Source organism: Calliphora vicina, chromosome 3 (genome assembly GCF_958450345.1).
Source record: "Calliphora vicina chromosome 3, idCalVici1.1, whole genome shotgun sequence".
In the NCBI taxonomy this organism is placed as follows: Eukaryota; Metazoa; Arthropoda; class Insecta; order Diptera; family Calliphoridae; genus Calliphora; species Calliphora vicina.
The window spans coordinates 11794370-11819000 of record NC_088782.1 but is presented as its reverse complement, the minus strand read 5'-3'; the positions used below and the strand labels follow the sequence as shown (position 1 = coordinate 11819000).

At 27.0% G+C, this 24631-nt stretch overlaps 1 protein-coding gene across 1 annotated transcript in view; it reads right to left on the bottom strand.

Moving 5' to 3' along the window:
* The window catches only part of Ccn, an 89846-nt gene that overhangs the window by 39929 nt on the left and 25286 nt on the right, over positions 1-24631 (bottom strand). The window contains exons 2-4 of the mRNA XM_065504106.1: positions 16997-17095; positions 16156-16177; positions 1116-1195 (exon numbers count right to left, since the gene is read on the bottom strand). Of these exons, the coding sequence (XP_065360178.1) occupies positions 1116-1195; positions 16156-16177; positions 16997-17092 (198 nt within the window). The 5' untranslated portion in view covers positions 17093-17095. The remainder of the gene's footprint in view (positions 1-1115; positions 1196-16155; positions 16178-16996; positions 17096-24631) is intronic.

Here is a 24631-nt window from a genome sequence, read left to right as displayed (position 1 = left end):
TATTTTTTGGGCCCAAGGACCAAACATAGCCCCCATACAAATGTCCGAAATTGGACTTTATCGGTCATAAATGTTTAATTTATAAATGTATCTCCACAAATTGCGCTCGAAATAAGTTTTATATATATAAAATTCATGTCACCAAATTTTGTTACGATTGGTCTATAATTAGTCATAGCTCCCATATAGACCCGCTTTTGAAAATCACTTTAACGTGCATAAATCGCTTAAAAATGTTGGTATACTCATAAAATTCAACATAGTAAACTTTCATATAGACATAAATCACACGACCTAATTTCATGGTGATCGGTCCATAATTGGTCATAGCCCCCATATAAGGCCCACTTCCAAAAATCACTCAAAAATATAAATTATTGAAATTTTAAAAGAAAAATGTTTGTTCTCTTTTACTTAGTGTGGGGTATTATATGGTCGGGCTTGACCGATCATACTTTCTTACTTGTTTTTACTAAATAACAAATATTTTATTCCGTACCTTTTAAAGTGATTAATGGGATAAGTTTGAGCATGCCTAAGTATCTGCGTATAAAACTACAAAATTTTTGATTTTCTTATATATTTGATCATGATCAGAAATACGCCATAATTCATCTGTACATCTGGCAACAACCATAATATGGTCATGTTTACAGCTGGAATTATAATAAGGAGCTGAAATAACAATAGATATAGTTGGGCACAAGATCATATCAGCTAACACTCTTTACATTAAATTACGGTAGAGGTTGGACATAATCATATTATGGTTGTGCTACTATTATAAAATGATCGTTAAACCCTAATGTGATTACCAAGGGATTTATTAATGGTTAAGTTGGATTATATTATTAAATGTTAGATAGTAATAATATAGCAGTAATTATAAAATCCAATCATAATATGACGCTGTTCAATTATGGTCATGACAACCATGTTTTTTCCTTTGTGCACAGTTATACGACTTTATTTGCTATTTTGGTAACTGTATTTTCACTAAACCACAAAATAGTTTATTTTTTTTTTGTGAAATCTAAGGAAATTACTTTCGCTATTACCCCATATTTTTCGAAATGATTTTTCGTATTGTTTTTTTATATTTCATTGTAACTTACCTCACAAACACATTGTGTTTTACAATCCAATTTAAATGTCTCTCCATGTGCATACGTTGTATTGGCAACATTACAGTTTGCTACATCAAAGTATGATCGTTGTTAGTGTTATTATTGTTGTAGTAGTCGTTGTTGTTGTTGTATCACATTGTAATGCATTCAGATACCAAACCAGGGAATAAAACGGAAGTCAACATCATGTAAAAAGAAAGAAAATGAAAACAAATAATGAAAAAACACTGAATAAGTATCTTTATTCGTACAGATACAATGACTTGTTCAGGTATACAATACATACATAGATATGTTTCTAAAAAAAATCGCTGAAAAAATGTAGTAAGCGCAGCACTAAAGCTAAATGTAAAATAAAGTAATGAAATTGAATTGCATTTTGTTATAGTTGTATGATTATTTTTTTTGTTTTTGTTCAAGTTTTAGCTTTTGTTTTTTAACTTTTATATTACTAAAAGAAAATTCTACAACAGATAGCAATTCTAGAAGAGAAAAGCAATATTTATAAATTTAAAATAAATCTTTTTCAAGCGAATTTTTGGTAAAACTCTAAGAAATAGTAAAAAATAACACTATCACATCACATTCATTTATTAAGAAATTTAAATTAAAAACATTTTTTGCTATGATTAATAAATTGCCCCTACAATCTGCCAATAATTAATAGCTGATAAAAAAGCAAGAACAGAATCAACCCTCCTTTCCAAGAACTACTTAATTTAACCTTCTACTCACCCCATTGTGTATCCCTTTAATCAACTCTATTTTTATAAGCTTGTATGATTAATTGATTACTTTCATTTATTTTATTTTCTATTTTTTTTTTTTTTATTTTTCTTAATTAAATATTTTTCATTTACAACAGTTAGGTTTTCATTAGTTAAAATTAGAAATGTTGTAATTGATTTTTAATGAAACTCAACAGCAACAGTAAACAGTTGAACGTTTCTAAGAATGTGGCAAAATGCACTCACTGAGTTTATGTGAAACCTGTAGCAAGCAGCACAATCTAAGTGAGGAAATTAAAATATTTTCTAAGGAAATTGATTGTATTGATGCAGGAAATAGATTTTGTAGTAAATAATATTAAAAAAATAGTTTTACACTTACTAGGAAAATAAATAAGAAAAAACTTATTTATCAAGTCATTAATTTAACCTTAAGTAATATTAAAGAGAATAGGAATTTATAGAATTTGAAGTGTGTTTTTAGATAAAAGCTGTTGCTTCAGATTTAAAAAAAGCTTTGTCGTAAAAATTTAGTTTTTCACAAAAGCTTTAATTTTATTAACCTATAAGCTTTCCACAAAAACAATAAGTTTTCGAAAAAGCCCCGATTTTCTTGTAAAAATCCACAAAAGAGCTTTTTTCTCAGACATGATTTTTTTAATAAAAACTTTTTTACAAGACTTCAGAAGTGTTTTGAAACATTTTAAGGAATTAAAGTTTTTTGAGAAGCGAAAATTTAATAAAATTGTTTTCGGACAATCAAATTTTTTGCAGAAAAAAGCTTTAATCACATTTTTCACACTAACTTTTGTTTAAAAACCCTTTTCTTTATCTCTTTCAACAAAAAGCTTTTTACACAGACAATTTATTTGCATAAAAAACACTTATCAATATAAAAACAATTTTTAACATTAACAGGAAGTAAGTTTTTTTGCCCAGAAATAAATTGAAAAAAAAGCTTTTTTCGCAAAAGTTTATGGAGGACTGTTTTAGGTAATTCAAAGAAATTGGTGTGTTTTTTGATTCGTAATTAAAAAGCCTATGTTTTGACAAATCTATTTTGCTTTAGAAGGAAACTTTTATCACATTATTCGACAAAGGATTTTTCAAAAAACTTTTTATGAAAATAGCTTTTGTAAAAAACAGTTTTTCTCATTGAACGATTTTTCAAACAAAAAACTTTTTCACAGAAAAAAGCTTCCATTCAAAAAAGCTTATTTTTAGAAAAAAAGCTTTTACATATTTTTTTTAGCAAAAAATCGTTTTACACAGAAAGTAGTTTCGATAAATGATTTTTCATATAATTTTTTTTTTTTAAAAAAAGCTTTTATCATATTTGTGCTGGTGTGCTGGTAAAAAATCTGTTCCTCTCATTAAAAGATTTTTAAAAGAAAAAAGTACAGAAAAGCTTTTCACAGAAAATGCATTTCCATTCATAAAAGCTTTTTTAGATACAAAATTTTTAAAACCCCTTTTTTAAAAAAAAATAATAAAAATAAATTTTCACGAAAAAGCTTTTTTCTAAAGAAATTTTTTTTTGAGAATAAATCTGCCAGCAAATAGAACACAAAGCTTTTTTATGAAAAATAATTAATTTGGGGAAAAATCTGTCAATAAACTCGGTTGAGATTTTTCATATTAAAAATCGTTTAATTGAAAAACTTATTTTAGTGGCCAAATTAATTAAAGTTTTTCTGTAAAAAAATTTAAGAAACATTTCTTTAGAAAAAAGCTTTTTCATGAAGATTATCTTTTCTTAAATTTTTCTTACAGAAAAACTTTTCCTATCAAAATATTTTTTTCGTTTAAACAAGTCGTTACATGAAAAATCAGAAACGAGCTTTTTCCCCAGAAATGTTTTCTTTCCCCAAATTATTTTTTTTCATTAAAAAGCATTGTGTTCAATTTGTCTGTCAGAAACTTATCCACTTTTACTCTACATCAGTTATTTTTTTCACAAAACTATTTCATAGAAACTTTTTCCCAAATTGATTTTTCTTTTTTAAACACATATTTATATATTAACCCTTCTTTTGTCTTTTGTGTTATATTTCTAAAAACTTGTATATAATTAATGTGAAATACTTTTGAATTAAACCCTAGCATGTTCATTTTTATTTAACTTCAACTTCAATTAAACAACAAACTATTTAAGTACTTACTCAACTAACTTTTTATACATACACATGCAATACAATATAAGTATTTATCATTATATTTTTTTCATTTTTATTGCAAGTGCTTTTCATTTAAATTTCCATTATCATTATTATTATTACTTGTATTTGGCAATTTCCAAAGAATAACACTCACTAGTTCCCTCTCTTGTACACACATTCATAGGTTAAATGGATGGACGGACAGACGGACTAGTCCAATATATGAAGTTCAATAAGCTAAAGTGCCATGACTAACAATTTACCAGCGTAGTTTTTCTTTATTGTGTCATGGTCAGTTTGTTAAAAAATAAATTTAACTTTAAGCCATAAAAACTGACAGACAGACGGAGGGACAGAACGAGAGTTAAGGGCAAAGAAAAAAAACTGGAAACAACACTTTCACAGTACTGACTATGGGTAATGAAAATGGCTGTTAAAAATTACACAAATACAACATAAAAATACAAACACAATAATAAAAAACAGAAACAGAAAAATAAAATCATATAAAGCTGAAAAAAAATAAAATAAAATAACATGTAAGAAAAAGGTAAAGTTGCTGATATGAATGCAGGAGAAAACATTTTAAATATTTCGGTTGAGAAAAAACAAAAAAATACGTAAATTCTCGACATACGTAACGTATACGTACTATTTAATAATGTTCATAGGTGTTTGTTGCTCATACGTAAAGGTGTCCCAAAAATGAAGCATTTCGAATTGTTAAGTAAATAATTCTTTTATTGGCAGGAAATAAAACATTGTAGGCAAGGCATTAGACCTTACCGTTAAAATTTTTTTTCAAATTGGTAAACAGGTTCAACATTTTTAAAAATCAATGAAGCCGTGAGACACCCTAACTTACTTAGAGATATATTTAACAAAGTTACGTCAAAAACAGAACTTACATAGTATGAGTTGAACGGAAATGTAAACAAAACATCACACAGACAAAAATAAGTAAAATATATTAGTCCACAATGGTATTTCAATGTATAAACTTTTCAACATATAAGCAAAGGTTTATATAAGACAGCATGTGTATGAGTCCATATATTTATCAGACTGTGAAGTAAAATGTTATAAAGCTAGAAAAAAGGGTTTGTTTTTATGATCACAGACAAAGTCAAACATACAGCTACACATGTGAATACACGCTCCTATGTGTATTTTCTGACTGTAAAAGAATTTCTATGTATATTCGTTTGTGTTAAAAACATCATCATTCTCACAAGTCTATTTACTTAAAATATATGAACACGTTCGCATATATTGGTTTCTTTGGAAAATAAACTAGTGAATAAAAACTAACACACTTGCACTCACATTTTTACGGTTCCATCTAGCAGCTTGTAACGGTATTTATATATAAATCTTTAGACAAGACAACGTAAACGAAAGTAATATTGTTGAAAAATCTGTCTGTACAATCAATCAATGTTATGGCGGGCATTTAAATTTGTATTAAACATAGACTCTAGATGAATGGAATTTCAACATATTGACACAAGTGAGAGAATCAATCAATTAAATATTTATACATTAAAGATGGCAGAATATTTTGGCAACAAATAAGTAATTCGTTATAAGTTAAAGTTAAGTTAATATAAATGTTACAGAAACCAAATTTTAGGGAAAGCAGATAAAATTATATTATTTAAAAGTACTTTCATTGAAAAGGTGCTTTCTTTAAAAAGGTAGTTTCTTTAAAAAGGTACTTTCTTTAAATATGTACCTTCTTTAAAAGGTACTTTCTTTAAAAAGGTACTTTCTTTAAAAAGGTACTTTCTTTAAAAAGGTACTTTCTTTAAAAAGGTACTTTCTTTAAAAAGGTACTTTCTTTAAAAAGGTACTTTCTTTAAAAAGTTACTTTCTTTAAAAAGGTACTTTCTTTAAAAAGGTACTTTCTTTAAAAAGGTACTTTCTTTAAAAAGGTACTTTCTTTAAAAAGGTACTTTCTTTAAAAAGGTACTTTCTTTAAAAAGGTACTTTCTTTAAAAAGGTACTTTCTTTAAAAAGGTACTTTCTTTAAAAAGGTACTTTCTTTAAAAAGGTACTTTCTTTAAAAAGGTACTTTCTTTAAAAAGGTACTTTCTTTAAAAAGGTACTTTCTTTAAAAAGGTACTTTCTTTAAAAAGGTACTTTCTTTAAAAAGGTACTTTCTTTAAAAAGGTACTTTCTTTAAAAAGGTACTTTCTTTAAAAAGGTACTTTCTTTAAAAAGGTACTTTCTTTAAAAAGGTACTTTCTTTAAAAAGGTACTTTCTTTAAAAAGGTACTTTCTTTAAAAAGGTACTTTCTTTAAAAAGGTACTTTCTTTAAAAAGGTACTTTCTTTAAAAAGGTACTTTCTTTAAAAAGGTACTTTCTTTAAAAAGGTACTTTCTTTAAAAAGGTACTTTCTTCAAAAAGGGACTTTCTTTAAAAAGTACTTTCTTTAAAAAGGTACTTTCTTTAAAAAGGTACTTTCTTTAAAAAGGTACTTTCTTTAAAAAGGTACTTTCTTTAAAAAGGTACTTTCTTTAAAAAGGTACATTCTTTAAAAAGGTACTTTCTTTAAAAAGGTACTTTCTTTAAAAAGGTACTTTCTTTAAAAAGGTACTTTCTTTAAAAAGGTACTTTCTTTAAAAAGGTACTTTCTTTAAAAAGGTACTTTCTTTAAAAAGGTACTTTCTTTAAAAAGGTACTTTCTTTAAAAAGGTACTTTCTTTAAAAAGGTACTTTCATTAAAAAGGTACTTTCTTTAAAAAGGTACTTTCTTTAAAAAGGTACTTTCTTTAAAAAGGTACTTTCTTTAAAAAGGTACTTTCTTTAAAAAGGTACTTTCTTTAAAAAGGTACTTTCTTTAAAAAGGTACTTTCTTTAAAAAGGTACTTTCTTTAAAAAGGTACTTTCTTTAAAAAGGTACTTTCTTTAAAAAGGTACTTTCTTTAAAAAGGTACTTTCTTTAAAAAGGTACTTTCTTTAAAAAGGTACTTTCTTTGAAAAGGTACTTTCTTTAAAAAGGTACTTTCTATAAAAAGGTACTTTCTTTAAAAAGGTACTTTCTTTAAAAAGATACTTTCTTTAAAAAGATACTTTCCTTAAAAAGGTATTTTCTTTAAAAAGGTACTTTCCTTAAAAAGGTATTTTCTTTAAAAAGATACTTTCCTTAAAAAGTTATTTTCTTTAAAAAGGTACTTTCTTTAAAAAGGTACTTTCTTTAAAAAGGTACTTTCTTTAAAAAGGTACTTTCTTTAAAAAGGTACTTTCTTTAAAAAGGTACTTTCTTTAAAAAGGTACTTTCTTTAAAAAGGTACTTTCTTTAAAAAGGTACTTTCTATAAAAAGGTACTTTCTTTAAAAAGGTACTTTCTTTAAAAAGATACTTTCCTTAAAAAGGTATTTTCTTTAAAAAGGTACTTTCCTTAAAAAGGTATTTTCTTTAAAAAGGTACTTTCTTTAAAAAGATACTTTCCTTAAAAAGTTATTTTCTTTAAAAAGGTACTTTCTTTAAAAAGGTACTTTCTTTAAAAAGGTACTTTCTTTAAAAAGGTACTTTCTTTAAAAAGGTACTTTCTTTAAAAAGGTACTTTCTTTAAAAAGATACTTTCTTTAAAAAGATACTTTCCTTAAAAAGGTATTTTCTTTAAAAAGGTACTTTCTTTAAAAAGGTACTTTCTTTAAAAAGATACTTTCTTTAAAAAGATACTTTCCTTAAAAAGGTACTTTCTTTAAAAAGGTACTTTCTTTAAAAAGGTACTTTCTTTAAAAAGGTACTTTCATTAAAAAGGTACTTTCTTTAAAAAGGTACTTTCTTTAAAAAGGTACTTTCTTTAAAAAGGTACTTTCTTTAAAAAGGTACTTTCTTTAAAAAGGTACTTTCTTTAAAAAGGTACTTTCTTTAAAAAGGTACTTTCTTTAAAAAGGTACTTAAAGGTACTTTCTTTAAAAATGTACTTTCTTTAAAAAGGTACTTTCTTTAAAAAGGTACTTTCTTTAAAAAGGTACTTTTTATAAAAAGGTACTTTCTTTGAAAATATACTTTCTTTAAAAAGGTACTTTCTTTAAAAAGATACATTCTTTAAAAAGGTTCTTTATGTAAAAGGGTACTTTCATTAAAATGTACTTTATTTAAAAAGGTACTTTCTTTAAAAAGGTACTTTCTTTAAAAAGGTACTTTCTTTAAAAAGGTACTTTCTTTAAAAAGGTACTTTCTTTAAAAAGGTACTTTCTTTAAAAAGGTACTTTCTTTAAAAAGGTACTTTCTTTAAAAAGGTACTTTCTTTAAAAAGATACTTTCTTTAAAAAGATACTTTCCTTAAAAAGGTATTTTCTTTAAAAAGGTACTTTCTTTTAAAAGTATTTTTTCAAAAGGTACTTTCTTTGAAAAAGTATTTTTTCAAAAGGTACTTTCTTTGAAAAAGTATTTTTTAAAAATGTACTTTCTTTAAAAAGTACTTTTTCTAAAAATCTCTACAATTTTGCAAACATCTATATTTAATAATTTTGCAATGTAACCCACCTTCAATTTCTATAGGCCATCTCTGTCTTCATATTGATATATTTATTTCCTACATGTTTTCTACAATCAGTTTAAAAGTTTTTCAAACTGAAACAAGATGAATGAAATAAATAAGGAAAAGAGAAATAAAAATCAGTAAAAACTAAAAGTAGTAGTAGTAATGGATGCCGATGCAGTACATTAACCAAACGTACTATACTGCTACTACAGAGTATGAACAGAAAAAAAACAGAAAAACATTAATGTTAGCAGTTCTTTATTTCTGTGTTATTTTTATTTTTACATTTTCATTTTGATGAAAAGGATTTATATTTGAACATTCGAAAAGATTTATTTATGTCTTTTAATATTGATGTATGGGCAAATGGTTGCATGTAATCGCAGGTGGTCAATAACTTCAATGTTGCTAACGAGCTTAAAGTGATTTGGAAAATGTAAAATAAAAGAAATGATATTAAGTAATAAAGCAAAATATAGTGTTATACTTTGTTGAAAAAATCATAGGAAAGTTTAAGAAATTAAAAATATTTTATTTCTAAAAGATATTTAAATATTCATAGTTAAATTAATAACAAAATTCTGTTTTTTGTAGGGTGAGGGAAAATATTTATTTTATTAATCAACTGGTATTTAAAGTTACATTTATGTCATTATGTCAGCATGGCACAGTCTTAATTTCAAACAAAATAGAGCGTTAATAAAATTTTGGACAGGTCTTCACAAAATCAACAACCGTCACAACCACATCATCATTGCAGTTCATGTTATTATAATCGCGGTTGTTTTCAGGATAATAAAGATTTTTATGATGGCATAAAGGAAATGTAAAAAAAAATATATATAAATCATGTTGATGGAAAATATTATTTTAGCCAAAAAAATTTATGAAAATTGTAAAATACCTGGTGAAAAACTTTAACAGATAAACGATGTTTTTCTTATAAAACATAATGGTCTGTCCAAACCTTTAGATAGTGCATACTTTTAGGCATTCCAGCCAATAGTTACACCTTTTTTTTGAAATAATAAAGCTTTTATAAAATATTTATACTTTGTAATAAAAACATAGACATTTTTTGTATATGGCTATGTCTGTTTATGCTGTTAATAAAATGCGTTTCTTTGTTTTATTCGAGTTTTATTGCCCAAACACAGTGGTAACGATTGGAAAAAAAAAATGGAGGAAAACCCCAATTTAATCGTGAAAATGTGGGCTTTATTTTATATAGAGGAACTAGTGGCTAAAATCGATTTGTATATCCTTTAACATCATGATAAGTTTATATGGTTTGCTCAGTGTGTTAGCTCATTTACACACTGAGCAAACCATATAAACTCCGCTTTTATATAGGTGTATTTCGACGGCCCCAAACATTTGTAAGCCTTTAATGTAAAAAATAAAAAAAATAATTTTTATTTATAGATTTTTAATATTTACTGAAAAAGATAGGCTCTGAACATGATATCGATAGCAGTGAAAAAAAGTAGATTATTCCAATATATTAGTAATAAACATGAGATCAAGAATGCTACTAAAATTTTTCATAAGTTTTTAAAGCGATTTGTTTTGAACTAAATTCGAAAAATATGGCTTTCAATTGATATTTGTTGAGTTGATATATTTGCATTCGATTCTTTTTAAATTTTTGTTATGATTTTAGATTTAGTTAGTTTCGATTAGTTCAAGAAATTTCAACAAAAGCTTCGTATTTATTATCTATTGAATGGTTCAATATACTTCCTATTTACTCTATAGAATACAGAAAAATGCAAAAATCTGCGAATTAAAACAAACATTTTTAAAGCTATCTTTTTTCAACTAAGAAACTAGAAAATGCGGGTGAGGCAAAACTTCCCAACCAATTCATTCTAAATACATTTTAAAATGTATTGCTGATGATGGAATATTACGGTTTCATGTCTAGACGGATATTCTGGGCATATTCAGTTGCGTTCGGTACAGGTTCCCTGTGATGGTCTGGCCAGATTTCAGTAGCTCATAATAGATATGACAATTTTGTTCTCACCAAATACAGAGAATTACCTCAGCGGCATGAATATTTGGCTCTGGTGTCGCTTTGACTGGTTGGACGGGCTTCAAATACGATCTTGGGATTATCGTAATGAATCCAATTTTCATCGCAAGTAATGATTCGGTGCTAAATTGATTTTCATTTGGGACATGCAAAATCGTGTTTCAAGGCTTCATTCAATTCCTATGGTACCCAACTTCTCAGCTCGAAAATATTTTTAAGTTGCTGTTTGAATATTACCCAATTATTTTGCAAGCTCTTGCTGAGTTTGACAAAAATCTTCATGGAGTAATGCCATCAATTCTTGATTTTCAAACTTTTTTGGCTTGGTTGTCTTTCGTGTCAAAATCACCACTTCTGAGCCGCCCAAACCATATCTCGCTTTAGTTAGGAATCTATTTTAAGTCATACACGCAATAGTTTAATGTGGAGTACTGTTGATAGTTGTCATATTGAAATATTTGCAGACGTGTTTTAAAACCTGTAATATGATTTAGTACGCGACATATTTTCCCGTCTCGTTTTTAGTATATATTGGTTCAAGTAATTTCAATAAAAGCTTCGTATTTATTATTTGTTTAATATCTCTTTCAATTTGTTGATTGCAAACGCGACACTTTTTGAAAATCAAAATAAAGTGTTGGCCTTGATTATTATATGTAATCACTTTTTTTAATTAAAGCCACAAAAATTTTATTTGAATTTTTTTTTTGGAAAATTGCAGATTAAATGATTAGATCGATCTTGGGTACTGATAACAAACGATAATTGAGGAAAATCAAATGAAATATTTACTGTTTATGGAGCATTGTTTGGTTTGTTTAAGATTTCATATAGTGTGAGCAATAAGAATTAAATATAGTGAACGCGACATACTTTGAACATGTTTAGTGTGCTTATTATATGCAGTAATTTGTTAGTTTAGCTAAATATACTAAATTATGATTAGAATTTAAATTGTTAGCCACTCCGATCGAGAAGTACTGAACGCGACATAACATCAAATGAAAAATTAATGTTTGTTCCCAGATGACTTTTGTATGGAATAAGTTATAAAAAAATATATAATTTTTGTTCATTTATGTATAAATGGCTATTTTTTTAAAAATGCTAGAATTAACCTGATTTTTATGTTTTTTCTAGTATGTCATGTCTTGCATGTTGGAAGCAATGACTTGACAATTTTCTTTATGACACTTGTCTCCATACTATTTTTAAAGAAAAAAATTCTATAAAACAATTTTTCAAATTTCTAATCCTTTTTGAATTTCCTTAAAATTTATAAATATTAGTACATATCAATACTGACATCTTAAACCACTGTCCACTATGGCAGGCTTGTTAATGCTCCATGCTTTTACGAACGAAACAGAAAAAAAAACAACCTAAATGAGAAATAACTTTGTCAGATTCCCTTTCTTTTTTTTTTGCTTGTCTTTTGTAGTTCTCTCTTTGTTTTTACTGCTGTTTGGCTTTAACATGAAAGAAAGGAAAAAAAAACTGAATTAAAAATCATTGTTGTAACACTGTATGTGTACGTGTTATAGCCGCGATAATTGACAATGTTCAGCTTTATAGAGACACAAACACTGATGGATCAACACACATACAAACATTATAAATAGGGTGGCTTGATTGTTAGTGGCGATGAGAAGACTGTGTGATGTTGCTTTTGAGGATGGTAAGGATGATGATGACAATGATGACTATCCTCTTTTTATATTTTATTCTGTGTAACATTTTGATTGACAAGATTTCATAAATATTCTCATACACAGCCATATTTACAAATTTAATAAAACACTCACACAAAGAATTTTTAGAGAAATACCCCAGTTGTTAAGCATATAGTCAATGTAACTCTTATAGACAGTAATTGTCACTAATGTCCTATCATATGGCTGATTCCAACATATATTTTGGTTTATTTGATACGTTTTTAGTGCAGTGAGAAGATAATTGGTTACTTTATACATCTCAGGCAATCTAGCGTGAAGACAATTGTCACTTATGTGTCTCTAAGTAATCTAGAGTGTAGTCACTTTAATATTTGTAAGTAATTCGTACAAACTGGTTTTATACAAATTGTGTTGATATAATTCTCATACAGTTTATTTTTAGTTTTGCTTAAGTTTACACACCAGAATCAATTTATTGGAGAGTTGTCGGAGGATGGTTTGTTTATAAGCAATCGTTTATTGGACTGTTTATGATGTGTCTTTTTAGATGACTATTTGAGAGTAATTAGTACCCGTACATGTTAAAATAACTAGTTCGGGACTGTCACCTAGAACTTCTGGGACTTCTTTATATAAATGTATGTATATATATGTTTATGCGTTAGAACCATTAATATTATAAAAGGTGTCCCCAAATTCACACTATTTGTACAGTGAAGTGTTGCCAAAAATTAACAGATTGAAAGCTGACAGTTTAGTGTTTATACATCTGTGAAGTTAATAATTTAAATATTCAGGGAGATTGAATCAAGTGGCCTCCAAAAACAAGCAGTTCAAAAACAAGCCACTTGTGTTAATTCGTGCTAAAGAATTACAAATTCCAAGAATCTTTCTACAGCGTTGCAGGATTATTGAACATAAACTCGTGCAAAATTATCCTAAGCGATGAACTACATATTCATCATGATATCTTTGTTCATCATCAAAATTGCTACGTTTGGAGTTCAAAGAAGCCACGTGAAACATTTTGGACCATACTACTTCGAATATAAGGCTGGAGCTGGATATTGCTACACCGAAAGCGTTCCTCCTGCCTAGATTTGATGATATTCATAAAGACGACATGTGGTATCATGTCATACAACCCCAGAAATAATTAAATTATTGTATGAAACATTTCCTGCTTCTGTACTCTCTCTCTTCTCTGTAATCCGAATAGGCCACTAGATCGTGTGGTATCGATCTAGTCAAAGGGCTATTACAATATTATCTGAGGACCCGCACATTGAAGGAGGAAATCTAACACTGCATTAACGATACTCAGCTATTTCATCTGATACAAAAATTAGTTTCACCAGATTTACCTTCACTATGCATTCTAAAAGCTTTTTTAAATCACCTAATCAGTCGCGTTTGTAAAGCTACAGTGAAATGCTACACTGCTCAAATTAAAGGTATCGTTTCAGATTTATCACTGGTAGATATTAATTTATGACTGCACAATTATGAAATTCTAAATTAAGTGTGTGTAAAACACTCTCGCCTCTTAAATACGCAATCCAATGTAATAAGATTTATCCAGAATATTTATCACTGTATTAGGATAGTTGCTATTGAAAATTAGTTAAATCTGGTTATTAGAAATAATGTTGTGAAACAAAATTTAAGACCACCTTCAAAATTAAGGCCCTAACGTAAGATATTTTCAATATTACACATTTCCAATAAGTCTTAAGTCGAGGACTCAAAGAAGGAATCACAAGCATCACTAAATATCAGCAACATTTATTCAAAATGGTTTTGAAAATTTAAAAAAAATATTGCGAATGTGACAACACAGCAAATGTGCTATTTCATATATAACCCTAATTGCCTAATTTATGATTCAATAATAAATAACAATCTAAAGGAAAGAGAACAGTGTTTAATATTTAATTGAAATCTTGGGTAAATTTTAGGACACCTTTTACCGAGTGAGTCTGCATAAGTATATTTCAACTAACAACAAAGGAATGTTAATAAAATTGTTACAGAATTTTGTTTGTGACAAGTGGTTGTGAACAAATTTCTCTATTTTTAGCCATCATATTTTAATAAAGAAACGCCAACAGAGGCAGATCTATAGTTTTTATAACCTCCACCCACATTTATAATAACAAATTGAGTGCGTGTATCATGAAAATGACAAACTACAACATTATTGTTTGTAAAGGACAAAAGGCTTCACTTTATGGCTTTCTTGGTTTATCATACTTTAGATAATTCACAACAAAAGAAAATTAAATTAACTATTTAATAGTTGTGTGAATGGTTCACGAAAAATGCCAATAAAACGATCTCTTCACAGCGAATTCTGCAACAAATAAATTTTTTAAAAATGCTTTTATTTTAGGATGTAAAGGATTTGTTAATAACATTCACCAATAGTTTGTCTTTATGTTCTTTTATACTAAATCAAAGTTGCTTTATGAAAAAGCAAAACTAAATATTTTCATAATGTTGACACTATATAAAGGGTCTTGTGAAGATATAAAATCAATAAAACTGTATCTTCAAGATCAAAATCGCAAAAAACTTTAAAAAATTAGATTTTTTTATCTTTTAACCTCTGTTCAGTTCCATAGGTAGCAAACCGTTTAAAAATCAAGGAAACAGTCAACTACAAAAATCTACCTAAGAACTCAATAAACAACTTTCTAGAATATATGAACTTCCTAGGAATGACTTTTAACAAGGTTTAGTTAGGCCAATATAAGTTAGTAAGATAAACTCAATTAGTTAACTGTTTTTGATCTTGAAGATGAAGTTTTTTTGATTTTAAATGTTCAGAATTTTTATTCTTTATGACAAGGGCTACAACTTTGCCTCAGAGATTAAATTAAAATTCCGAATTGTTTGCAAGATCTGAGCCTGAGAAAATTATCACTTTTTTGCAAAAATTGCACCGAGGCCGCAAATCTTTGGGGGCCGATAAAAAAGTACATGACTGGGCAAAACTGGGAGACACGGTTCTCTATTTTGGTCTATTATCACGTTTTTGCACTGTGTTAATTTTCAAATAAAATTTATTACAAAATGTTGTTTAATGGTGTTAAAACTAAACAACTAAAATGAATAAACTTTTTTCTAATTTTCCTTACGTTACAGCAATGTAATTTATTTATTTACTATTAAATGTCGAGGGTTTTTCCATATTTTACTAAATTTTTTTCTTCTAGGGTTTAGTAAACTAAAACTTTCCATATAACTCCAAACAGTTCCCTATGTTTTCACACTAACATGGTGTCTGATTATATTTTAACTTATAGTTATACTGTCTGCTAAAATAATTTTTGCATAAAAACTGTCAGTATAACTTTAGGTTAAAACATTACTTTATATTGTGATAATGGGGGGTAAAACAAAAACAAAACTAAATTTGATTTTGAGTTTAAAATCATTTAACTAATACTCATTAAAAGTTTGTTAAACAAAAATAAAGCAAATGGAAGTTTATTAAATAAATTCGTACTTATTTTAGTTTATTAAACAAAAATAATGTAATAAAATAATATATTAGCTAGTAGCATATAATAAATTTATTTAAATAAAATAATATTTTATTTGGTTAAATGGTTGGCTGGTCAAATGTTTGGTTGGTTGGTTCATTGGCTGGCTGACTGCATTAGTTGGTTGGTTGGCTGCATACACATGTTACTATTATTACTGGCAACTTGGCAAAAAGTTGCTGATTAAATTTCGGTTTTTAGTTTGCAACCATCACAATATAAGTTGCAAAATTTAATATTGAATTAAATTAAGTGGCTGGTAAAAGATTTTTATACAATATATTTGCATAAATTTCAATTGATTTTTATGTTAGATAAACACACAAAATGCAATTCAATTTTATTTTATAAATATAAAAGAGAGTAATTTTTCTACTTACCGGGTTTGTGATTGGCGGATATCTGGTAAAGGGATAAAAAGAGTAACATGAGTTAATGGTATTAAAAAAAAACTCAACTTTTTCATCCCTAAAAGAGGAGTTTTGTAAATTTTACTAAGTATTTAAACTGTAATAAAGTCAGCATTAACAAGTTTGATATCTTGTAAATACAACTTTTTCAGCCTAATTTTAAACCTCAGTTCGCTATCTCAAGAACATGCAACAAGGTTTAGTTATTGGTTTGTTATTAATATTATAGATAATAAGATATACCTTAATGATAATACATATCCCCGAAATATTTTTAAATATCGCAAATAAAATCCCCAAAAGCCTTTTAACTTCCCACGTCTACCAATCCTTAATGTGGGTATCTTTTCATTAGGTGTCTAACACTGAGTAATATTCATTTAAGTCTCAACAATTTCTGTGCTTAATTCTTATGAAATTCTAAATAATGTGTGTGTAAAACACTCTCGCCTCCGAAATATACAATCGAATGGAATAAGATTTCTACAGAATATTTATCACTGCACTAGACTGTTTGCTATTGAAAATCAATTAATTTGGGTTATTACAAAGAAAGTTATGATTGAAAATCTGAGACAATTTCAAAAACAATAGATCTCAAATAAATATGACAATATGGATATCAAATAAAAGGCATTTCAAAGACCTTTCCAATGGTAAAACATATTAAATGAAATACTTAGAATTTTTCCCCAAAATGTGTCCATAAAAACCTGTTTTTTTAACCTTCCTCTTAAAGTATACACTGCTATAAAAGATATGAAACAGCTGTGTTTTATTCCAATTGTTTTATTTATATATAAGTACTCACCTTTGTTACTCTAAAGTCTAGTGTAAGATTTGCTTCAATACATTGTAAAAGAATATTGAATATTATACCCAACACAGGCACTGCAACAATATGCATTTTCTGAAATTATAAAGAAGCAAAAATACAAAATTAATAAAGATATCATATTGAGTTTATAAAGAAATAAAAATGATCTGGCAATGACATACTTAACAAGTAAGAGAGCTATATTCGGCTGTGCCGAATCTTATATACCCTTCACCAAATTAAACTATAAAATAAATTTTTTAGGTAAATAAAATTTATTTTTTTTTTTAATTGTTTTTCAAAATTGTTTTTTATTTTTTTTTAAAAAAAGTTTTTTTCAAATTTTTTTAAATTTTTATTTTTGGAAAAAAAATTTATGACAAAAAAAATTTTTTGATAAAAAAAAAATTCGGTTCAAAAAATATTTTTTCCGATTTTGACCCATTGTAGGTCCAACTTACTATAGCCTTATCTACATTGTTGCAATGTACTTTGAAATATCTATCATTAGATATCCATATTGTCTATATTAATGACTTAGTAATCCATATATAGATCAAAAATAGGTAAACAAATCGAGGTTGTCCCGGTTTTTTGCTCATATCTCCGTTATTTATGGACGGATTTTGCTGATTTTAAATAGCAAACTTCTCGAAAGCATGTCTGACAGAATTATTGAAGTATTGAAGATTTGGATCCCGAAGATATCTGGGGTCTTCAGAAAATTGATTTCAACTAACAGACGGACAGACAGACGGACATGGTTTAATCGACTCCGCTATCTATAAGGATCCAGAATATATATACTTTATAGGGTCGGAAATGAAAAATGTAGAAATTACAAACGGAATGACAAACTTATATATACCCTTCTCACTAAGGTGAAAGGTATAAAAATAGGACAATTTAGTTAATTTCATGCTGATCATAGGAAGTGAAAATTTACATTACGAGAACAGAAAAAATCTTTGATTGTGCTCTGAAAAGCTTTAATGATATCTGAATTTGTTATTCGAGCATATCTTGTTTAGAAGATATAAATAATTCCATATCATACCATGTTGTACAGAATTTGATGGACTTGACATCAGTGCTATGTGGAACTAATTTAATGTCATATAGCTGCTAGTGTTATTTTCCACACAACATAATTTTTTTATTGTTAAAGGTGTTAATTAATCAAATTAGTTTATTTTCAACATATTTTACAAAAACATTTCGGTTATGAGTATTTTTAAATAATAAATAAAATGCTGTTCCTATTGCAAAATTAGATATGTGTGGAAAACCACACACAAGGGTTACCAACGTAAATTATTAAATATCTGATTTTGATACCGAAGGCAATGATCGCCGAGCTAAATATATTTAACGACCAAGAATTGTAGGCATTACTTCATGAAGATTGTTGCAAACTCAACAAATGCTTGCAAAATAATTGGATATTCAGTCACCAATTTCGAAATATTTGGATACAATACGAATTGTAGCCGAGAGACCTCTAAAGACGATTTTGCATTTCCGAGAGAAAATAATTGTAGCACCGAATCATTACTTGCTATTAAAAATGAATCCATATGCGTAAGAGATCGTATATAAAGGCAGACCAACCATCAGAATCGGCACCAAAGTCAAAGGTAATTTTCTGTATTTGGTGGTTGCAAAATGGGCCTCTCTATTATGAGCTGCTGAAATCTGACCAATATTGAATATTGAGTTAAAAACTATTTTGAAAGAAGTAGTTGTGAAAGCGGGCGACTTTTTAGTCTAGACCGTGCCCAATCTGACTACTATTTATTTCGATCGATACAGAACGCTCTCTCCTGCATTCGCTTTTCTTTAGAACAGAGTATCTATTGGCTTGATTCGTTTTGGGCCTCAAAAGATGAGCAGTTCTTTTGGGTCGGAATCCATATGTTGCCAGAGAGATGGGAAAAGTTCATAGCTAACAATGGCCAATTCTTTGAATAGACTTACGTTGTTTACCAGTGTGTGGAAATTTTTCTTAGTGAAAAATACTTGGAAATTACATATGTGTGGAAAACCACACACTAGGGTATGCAACGTCAATTTTTAAATATCTCGTTTTAAACAATTTATTGGAATTAATTTTAGAAATTTCTTGAACTTAACTTAATAATTTTTTTGTTTGAAATAAATAGAAAATATTCAGTTTGTGTGGTTTCCCACACAGGTGTGTGATGAAGGTTAATTTCAGTTATATTTAGTTAAACGACATTAGGTTGTTGATAAAACTGAAAAATTTTCAATAATTCATTACTGCATACAAACTTTTGATCTGTGCTTTTAAAATTTTTAGTAAAATTTTTCAAAATCCTTGTAGTTTTTTGTCCAGCTAATAATTATGATTAATTTTATTACAATTAATAGGCCAAATTCCTATTATAGAAATCACTAATTGTATAATTTTTTTATTTTTCGGTGTCAAACAACAATATGCCAACACTTTGTGGTAAGTTCTATTGATGATGATATTTTTCTATTTCTTTTTTAAACCATTTTGTTCCTTAATTAATGTTTAACACACACAAATTTTATTGCCTATACAATAGGGTGGCAGTGTTTGAATGGAGCCAAAATAAGTCAAAGTTTCCAGAATAAATTTATAAATCTAAAAACAAATAATTCAGTAAAATAGGATATTGATTTGTTTTTATTAAATTAAGCATTTCAATCTAAATAAATTGTTATGAAAATGTAAAATTTTTGAAAAAAAAATTATAAAAAATTTGATATTCGGAAATTAGCTTAATGTTTTTTTTGCATTGAATATATAAAAAATCAGAAAACCAGAAAAAGTATGATTTTGTTCTTTGATCCAACTCTCCAATAGCTAAAGCTGTAAGACAAATATTGATACTTTAAATGTGAAAACAGACGAACTATTTTGGATTCATCCTAATACACACAGTTTCAACAAAAAAATCTACAAAATCACCTTTAAATACCCATTTCAAAGCCTACTACCGAAAAAGAATCAACAAATTTCCTTTCATATTACAAAAAAATACAAATAACATTTAGAAAAATCCTTATTAAGTAATATATGTAATTTTTTTTTTAGGTTTCCATTGTGCCAACAATAAGAATAAAAAAACCTCTCGAACCCTTTACAGGGCATAACATTTTATTTAATGTTTAACACTTTATTACAAATTTGTCTAAATTGTTTTCTTTATTTTATTTTATTATTGGAGTGTAATAAGCTGCCTTTTTGTTTGTTTGCTTGCGTTTCGTTACGTTTTCCACAGCGGATTACATTCGTTCATTCACTTTAGATTTTCCATTCGTTCTCATTTATTTAAACCTTTTTTATATATATTTATAGTATATACATTCGTAGGTATATTACTTGTATACATATATATATTTTTTTTGATAACACAATGACCTTTGGTGGCAGAGTTACTTAAGGAAGTTTCGTATTATATTTCCACCTTCAGCTGTAGAGACCATTTTTGTCCCTTTTCTTAATGCTTGAATACTAATTTAGTTGTTTACTTTTGTATTACTAAATTTCCTGGACATTTTAACGAAAATATTTTGTTATTTAAAAAGTCTTTAAAAGGTCTTTAAGTAGAATTAGTGAAATAAAACAAGTGGAAATATACATTTTTGATTTAAATGCGTTATAAAAGTGCTTCTCAGTAAGTGAAAGTTTCAGTTCTTAAACAAATGGGTTAAGCCAATGTTTGGAATGTAATCTTCTATATAGACTAGTACCACAAAATAATTAATTTGTAAAAAAGCTCTTACATTTGAACCCATTACGAATTAGATTTGAAAAATTTTGTGAACATTTCCACTAAAAATCAAAATTTTATAAAAAAATATAGTCACTTTATTGCCAAATTCTTAAATGAAACAATTTCTGTAAAAAGGTACTTTCTTTAAAAAGGTACTTTCTTTAAAAAGGTACTTTCTTTAAAAAGGTACTTTCTTTAAAAAGGTACTTTCTTTAAAAAGGTACTTTCTTTAAAAAGGTACTTTCTTTAAAAAGGTACTTTCTTTAAAAAGGTACTTTCTTTAAAAAGGTACTTCTTTAAAAAGGTACTTTCTTTAAAAAGGTACTTTCTTTAAAAAGGTACTTTCTTTAAAAAGGTACTTTCTTTAAAAAGGTACTTTCTTTAAAAAGGTACTTTCTTTAAAAAGGTACTTTCTTTAAAAAGGTACTTTCTTTAAAAAGGTACTTTCTTTAAAAAGGTACTTTCTTTAGAAAGGTACTTTCTTTAAAAAGGTACTTTCTTTAAAAAGGTACTTTCTTTAAAAGGTACTTTCTTTAAAAAGGTACTTTCTTTAAAAAGGTACTTTCTTTAGAAAGGTACTTTCTTTAAAAAGGTACTTTCTTTAAAAAGGTACTTTCTTTAAAAGGTACTTTCTTTAAAAAGGTACTTTCTTTAAAAAGGTACTTTCTTTAAAAATGTACTTTCTTTAAAAAGGTACTTTCTTTAAAAAAGTACTTTTTTTAAAAACGTACTTTCTTTAAAAACGTACTTTCTTTAAAAATGTACTTTCATTAGTACTTGTGCAAAACGTACTCTCTTTAAAAAGTACTTTTTTAAAAGGCACTTTCTTTAAAAAGTACTTTTTTAGAAGGTACTTTCTTCTTTAAAAAGTACTTTTTCAAAAGGTACTTTCTTCTAAAACTACTTTTTTAGAAGGTACGTTCTTCTTTAAAAAGTACTTTTTCAAAAGGTACTTTCTTCTAAAAGTACTTTTTCAAACGATACATTTTTTAAAAAGTACTTTTTTAAATGTACATACTTTCTTAGAAAACACTTTTTCAAAAGGTAGCTTTTTTAAAAAGTACTTTTTCAAAAGGTACTTTCTTTATCAAAAACTATCTTCACTTCATAGCCAAATTCTTAAACAAAAGATAAAAATCAATTCTTACATTTAGTTTTTATAATATTTAACTTTTTTTATTAAAAGTAGATATTTCTGCCCAGTTTAATAGTTCCTTGTAAATAATTGAACATTTCTACAAACCAACTCCATTCCGCTCAATTTAAGTTTTCGCCAACAATGATTGAACAGTTTTACAAGGAATAATTAATTTCATTAAAATTGTTTTAAACTTAAAACTTGGTTGTTAAACTGTCTTAACTAATTCCTTATAATTTAAGCAAATTATTATAAACAACAAAAACAGCCAGAACAAGAACAAAAAGTATTTTTCTTTCTTCAAACTAAATAATAAAATTGCGCGTTGAATTAGTTTTTAATTTTTTTCTTTTTTTGTATTTTACCTTCAACTTGTTCTTTTACTTGTATTTATTTGTTCACCTTGTTGTTTTATTTTTTGCATACAAAAAATTAAGCAAAATAAAATAAAGAAATTGTGTTAAAGAATAAACTTTTCTGTTTGGATTGTTTTAATATTTTGTTTTCTTCGTGTTGTAGCAGCAGTTGTACTGTTGGTTTTGTTGCTTTAGTTTTCCATTTGTTTAAGTTTCTTTCTCTGATTCACGGAACTAACTGTTTTGCTGTGAAAAGTACAACAATACAAAAAGTTGTTTTTATTGCATTTTATAGTTTTATTGCAGTTTTTCTTTAGTTCTTTTTCTTGATTTTTTTCCCCAACATTTTTGTTTTTTTTTTGAGATTTTATTTTTCTGTATTTCTCATACTTAAAGGTCAAGATGAAAACAGTTGATATAAGTGTTGGGCCCAACTGAAGAGGTTATTAAACTGTATAAAGGTAGAGAGGGATTGTATGCTAAAGGCTAACATAAATTTAATATCAATTATAAATGAAAAGAATTTGGATTCACAAATTTATATTCAGGTATCACTAGATTCGTTACTTAAAGCAGCATCGATAGAAAATATTTATTTTAAAGGAATCTTTTGAAAAAACGAGAGATTTTAAGCGACTCTTTCAAAATACCTTTAAAAAAGCAGAAAATATATTTTGAAAAAACAGTTTCTAGAGAAAGTAATTTTTGAAAAAGTACCTATTAAAGAAAATATCTTTTGAAAAAGTACTTTTTAAAGAAAGTACCTTACCTTTTAAAGAAAGTACCTATCGAAAAAGTACTTTTTATAGGAAGTAACTTTCGAAAAAGTAGTTTTTAAAGAAAGTACCTTTTGAAAAAGTACTTTTTAAAGAAAGTACCATCTGAAAAAGTATATTTTAAAGAAAGTACCCTTTAAAAAAGTACCTTTTTAAAGAAAGTACATTTTTAAAGAAAGCTCCTTTTTAAAGAAAGTACCATTTTAAAGAAAGTGCCTTTTTAAAGAAAGTACCTTTTTAAAGAAAGTACCTTTTTAAAGAAAGCACCTTTTTAAAGAAAGTACCTTTTTAAAAAAAGCACCTTTTTAAAGAAAGTACCTTTTTAAAGAAAGTACCTCTTTAAAGAAAGTACCTTTTTGAAGAAAGTACCTTTTTAAAGAAAGTACCTTTTTAAAGAAAGTACGTTTTTATAGAAAGTACAATTTTAAAGAAAGTACCTTTTTAAAGAAAGTACATTTTTAAAGAAAGTACCATTTTAAAGAAAGTACCTTTTGAAAGGAAGTACCTTTTTAAAGAAAGTACATTTTTAAAGAAAGTACCTTTTTAAAGAAAGTACCTTTTTAAAGAAAGTACCTTTTTAAAGAAAGCTCCTTTTTAAAGAAAGCACCTTTTTAAAGAAAGTACCTTTTTAAAGAAAGTACCTTTTTGAAGAAAGTACCTTTTTAAAGAAAGTACGTTTTTATAGAAAGTACAATTTTAAAGAAAGTACCTTTTTAAAGAAAGTACATTTTTAAAGAAAGTACCATTTTAAAGAAAGTACCTTTTGAAAGGAAGTACCTTTTTAAAGAAAGTACATTTTTAAAGAAAGTACCTTTTTAAAGAAAGTACCTTTTTAAAGAAAGTACCTTTTTAAAGAAAGCACCTTTTTAAAGAAAGCACCTTTTTAAAGAAAGTACCTTTTTAAAGAAAGTACCTTTTTGAAGAAAGTACCTTTTTAAAGAAAGTACGTTTTTATAGAAAGTACAATTTTAAAAAAAATGTACTTTTTTAATGAAAGTACCTTTCAGTCTCCTTAAATATATTCCTGAAAAATTACAAATATTTCAAAAATAAGCTCTTGTCTTCTGCAGTGAAATGCTTAATGATTTTTAATTTTGGAATACTCTGGCGTATAATCATTTTAAAGCATAATTTCAAATATTAATCACACAACCAGTTGTTCAAGCTATTTTTAATATATTTCCTTAAATTTTAAAAATTTGTGCAAATACTTTACTGGCATAATTATTCTTCATTAAAATGAAGAAAAAAACACATTGAAGCATATTATTTGTCTTGTGTTGTTTCTAGTATAATTTTTAATGATAACTATTTTTCAATACAAAAATTACTTAAATATTCTGGTTGTCTAAACAAACTAAAAAAAAAAAAATATTAAGAAAAGACGCAAAAAAAAAAACTGCTGGCATAAACAAAAAAAGCATAGCCCCGGTAACATCATCATCATTACTTAAATGTTGTAATAGATGTAAATAAGTGTTTTTGCAGCAGTCTAGCGACACCAAAAGCAGCAGCCGTTACAAATGTTGTACGACAGGAACAACGACAAACACAAACAAAAATGTTTCATTAAAATGCAAATGTCGTAGTTT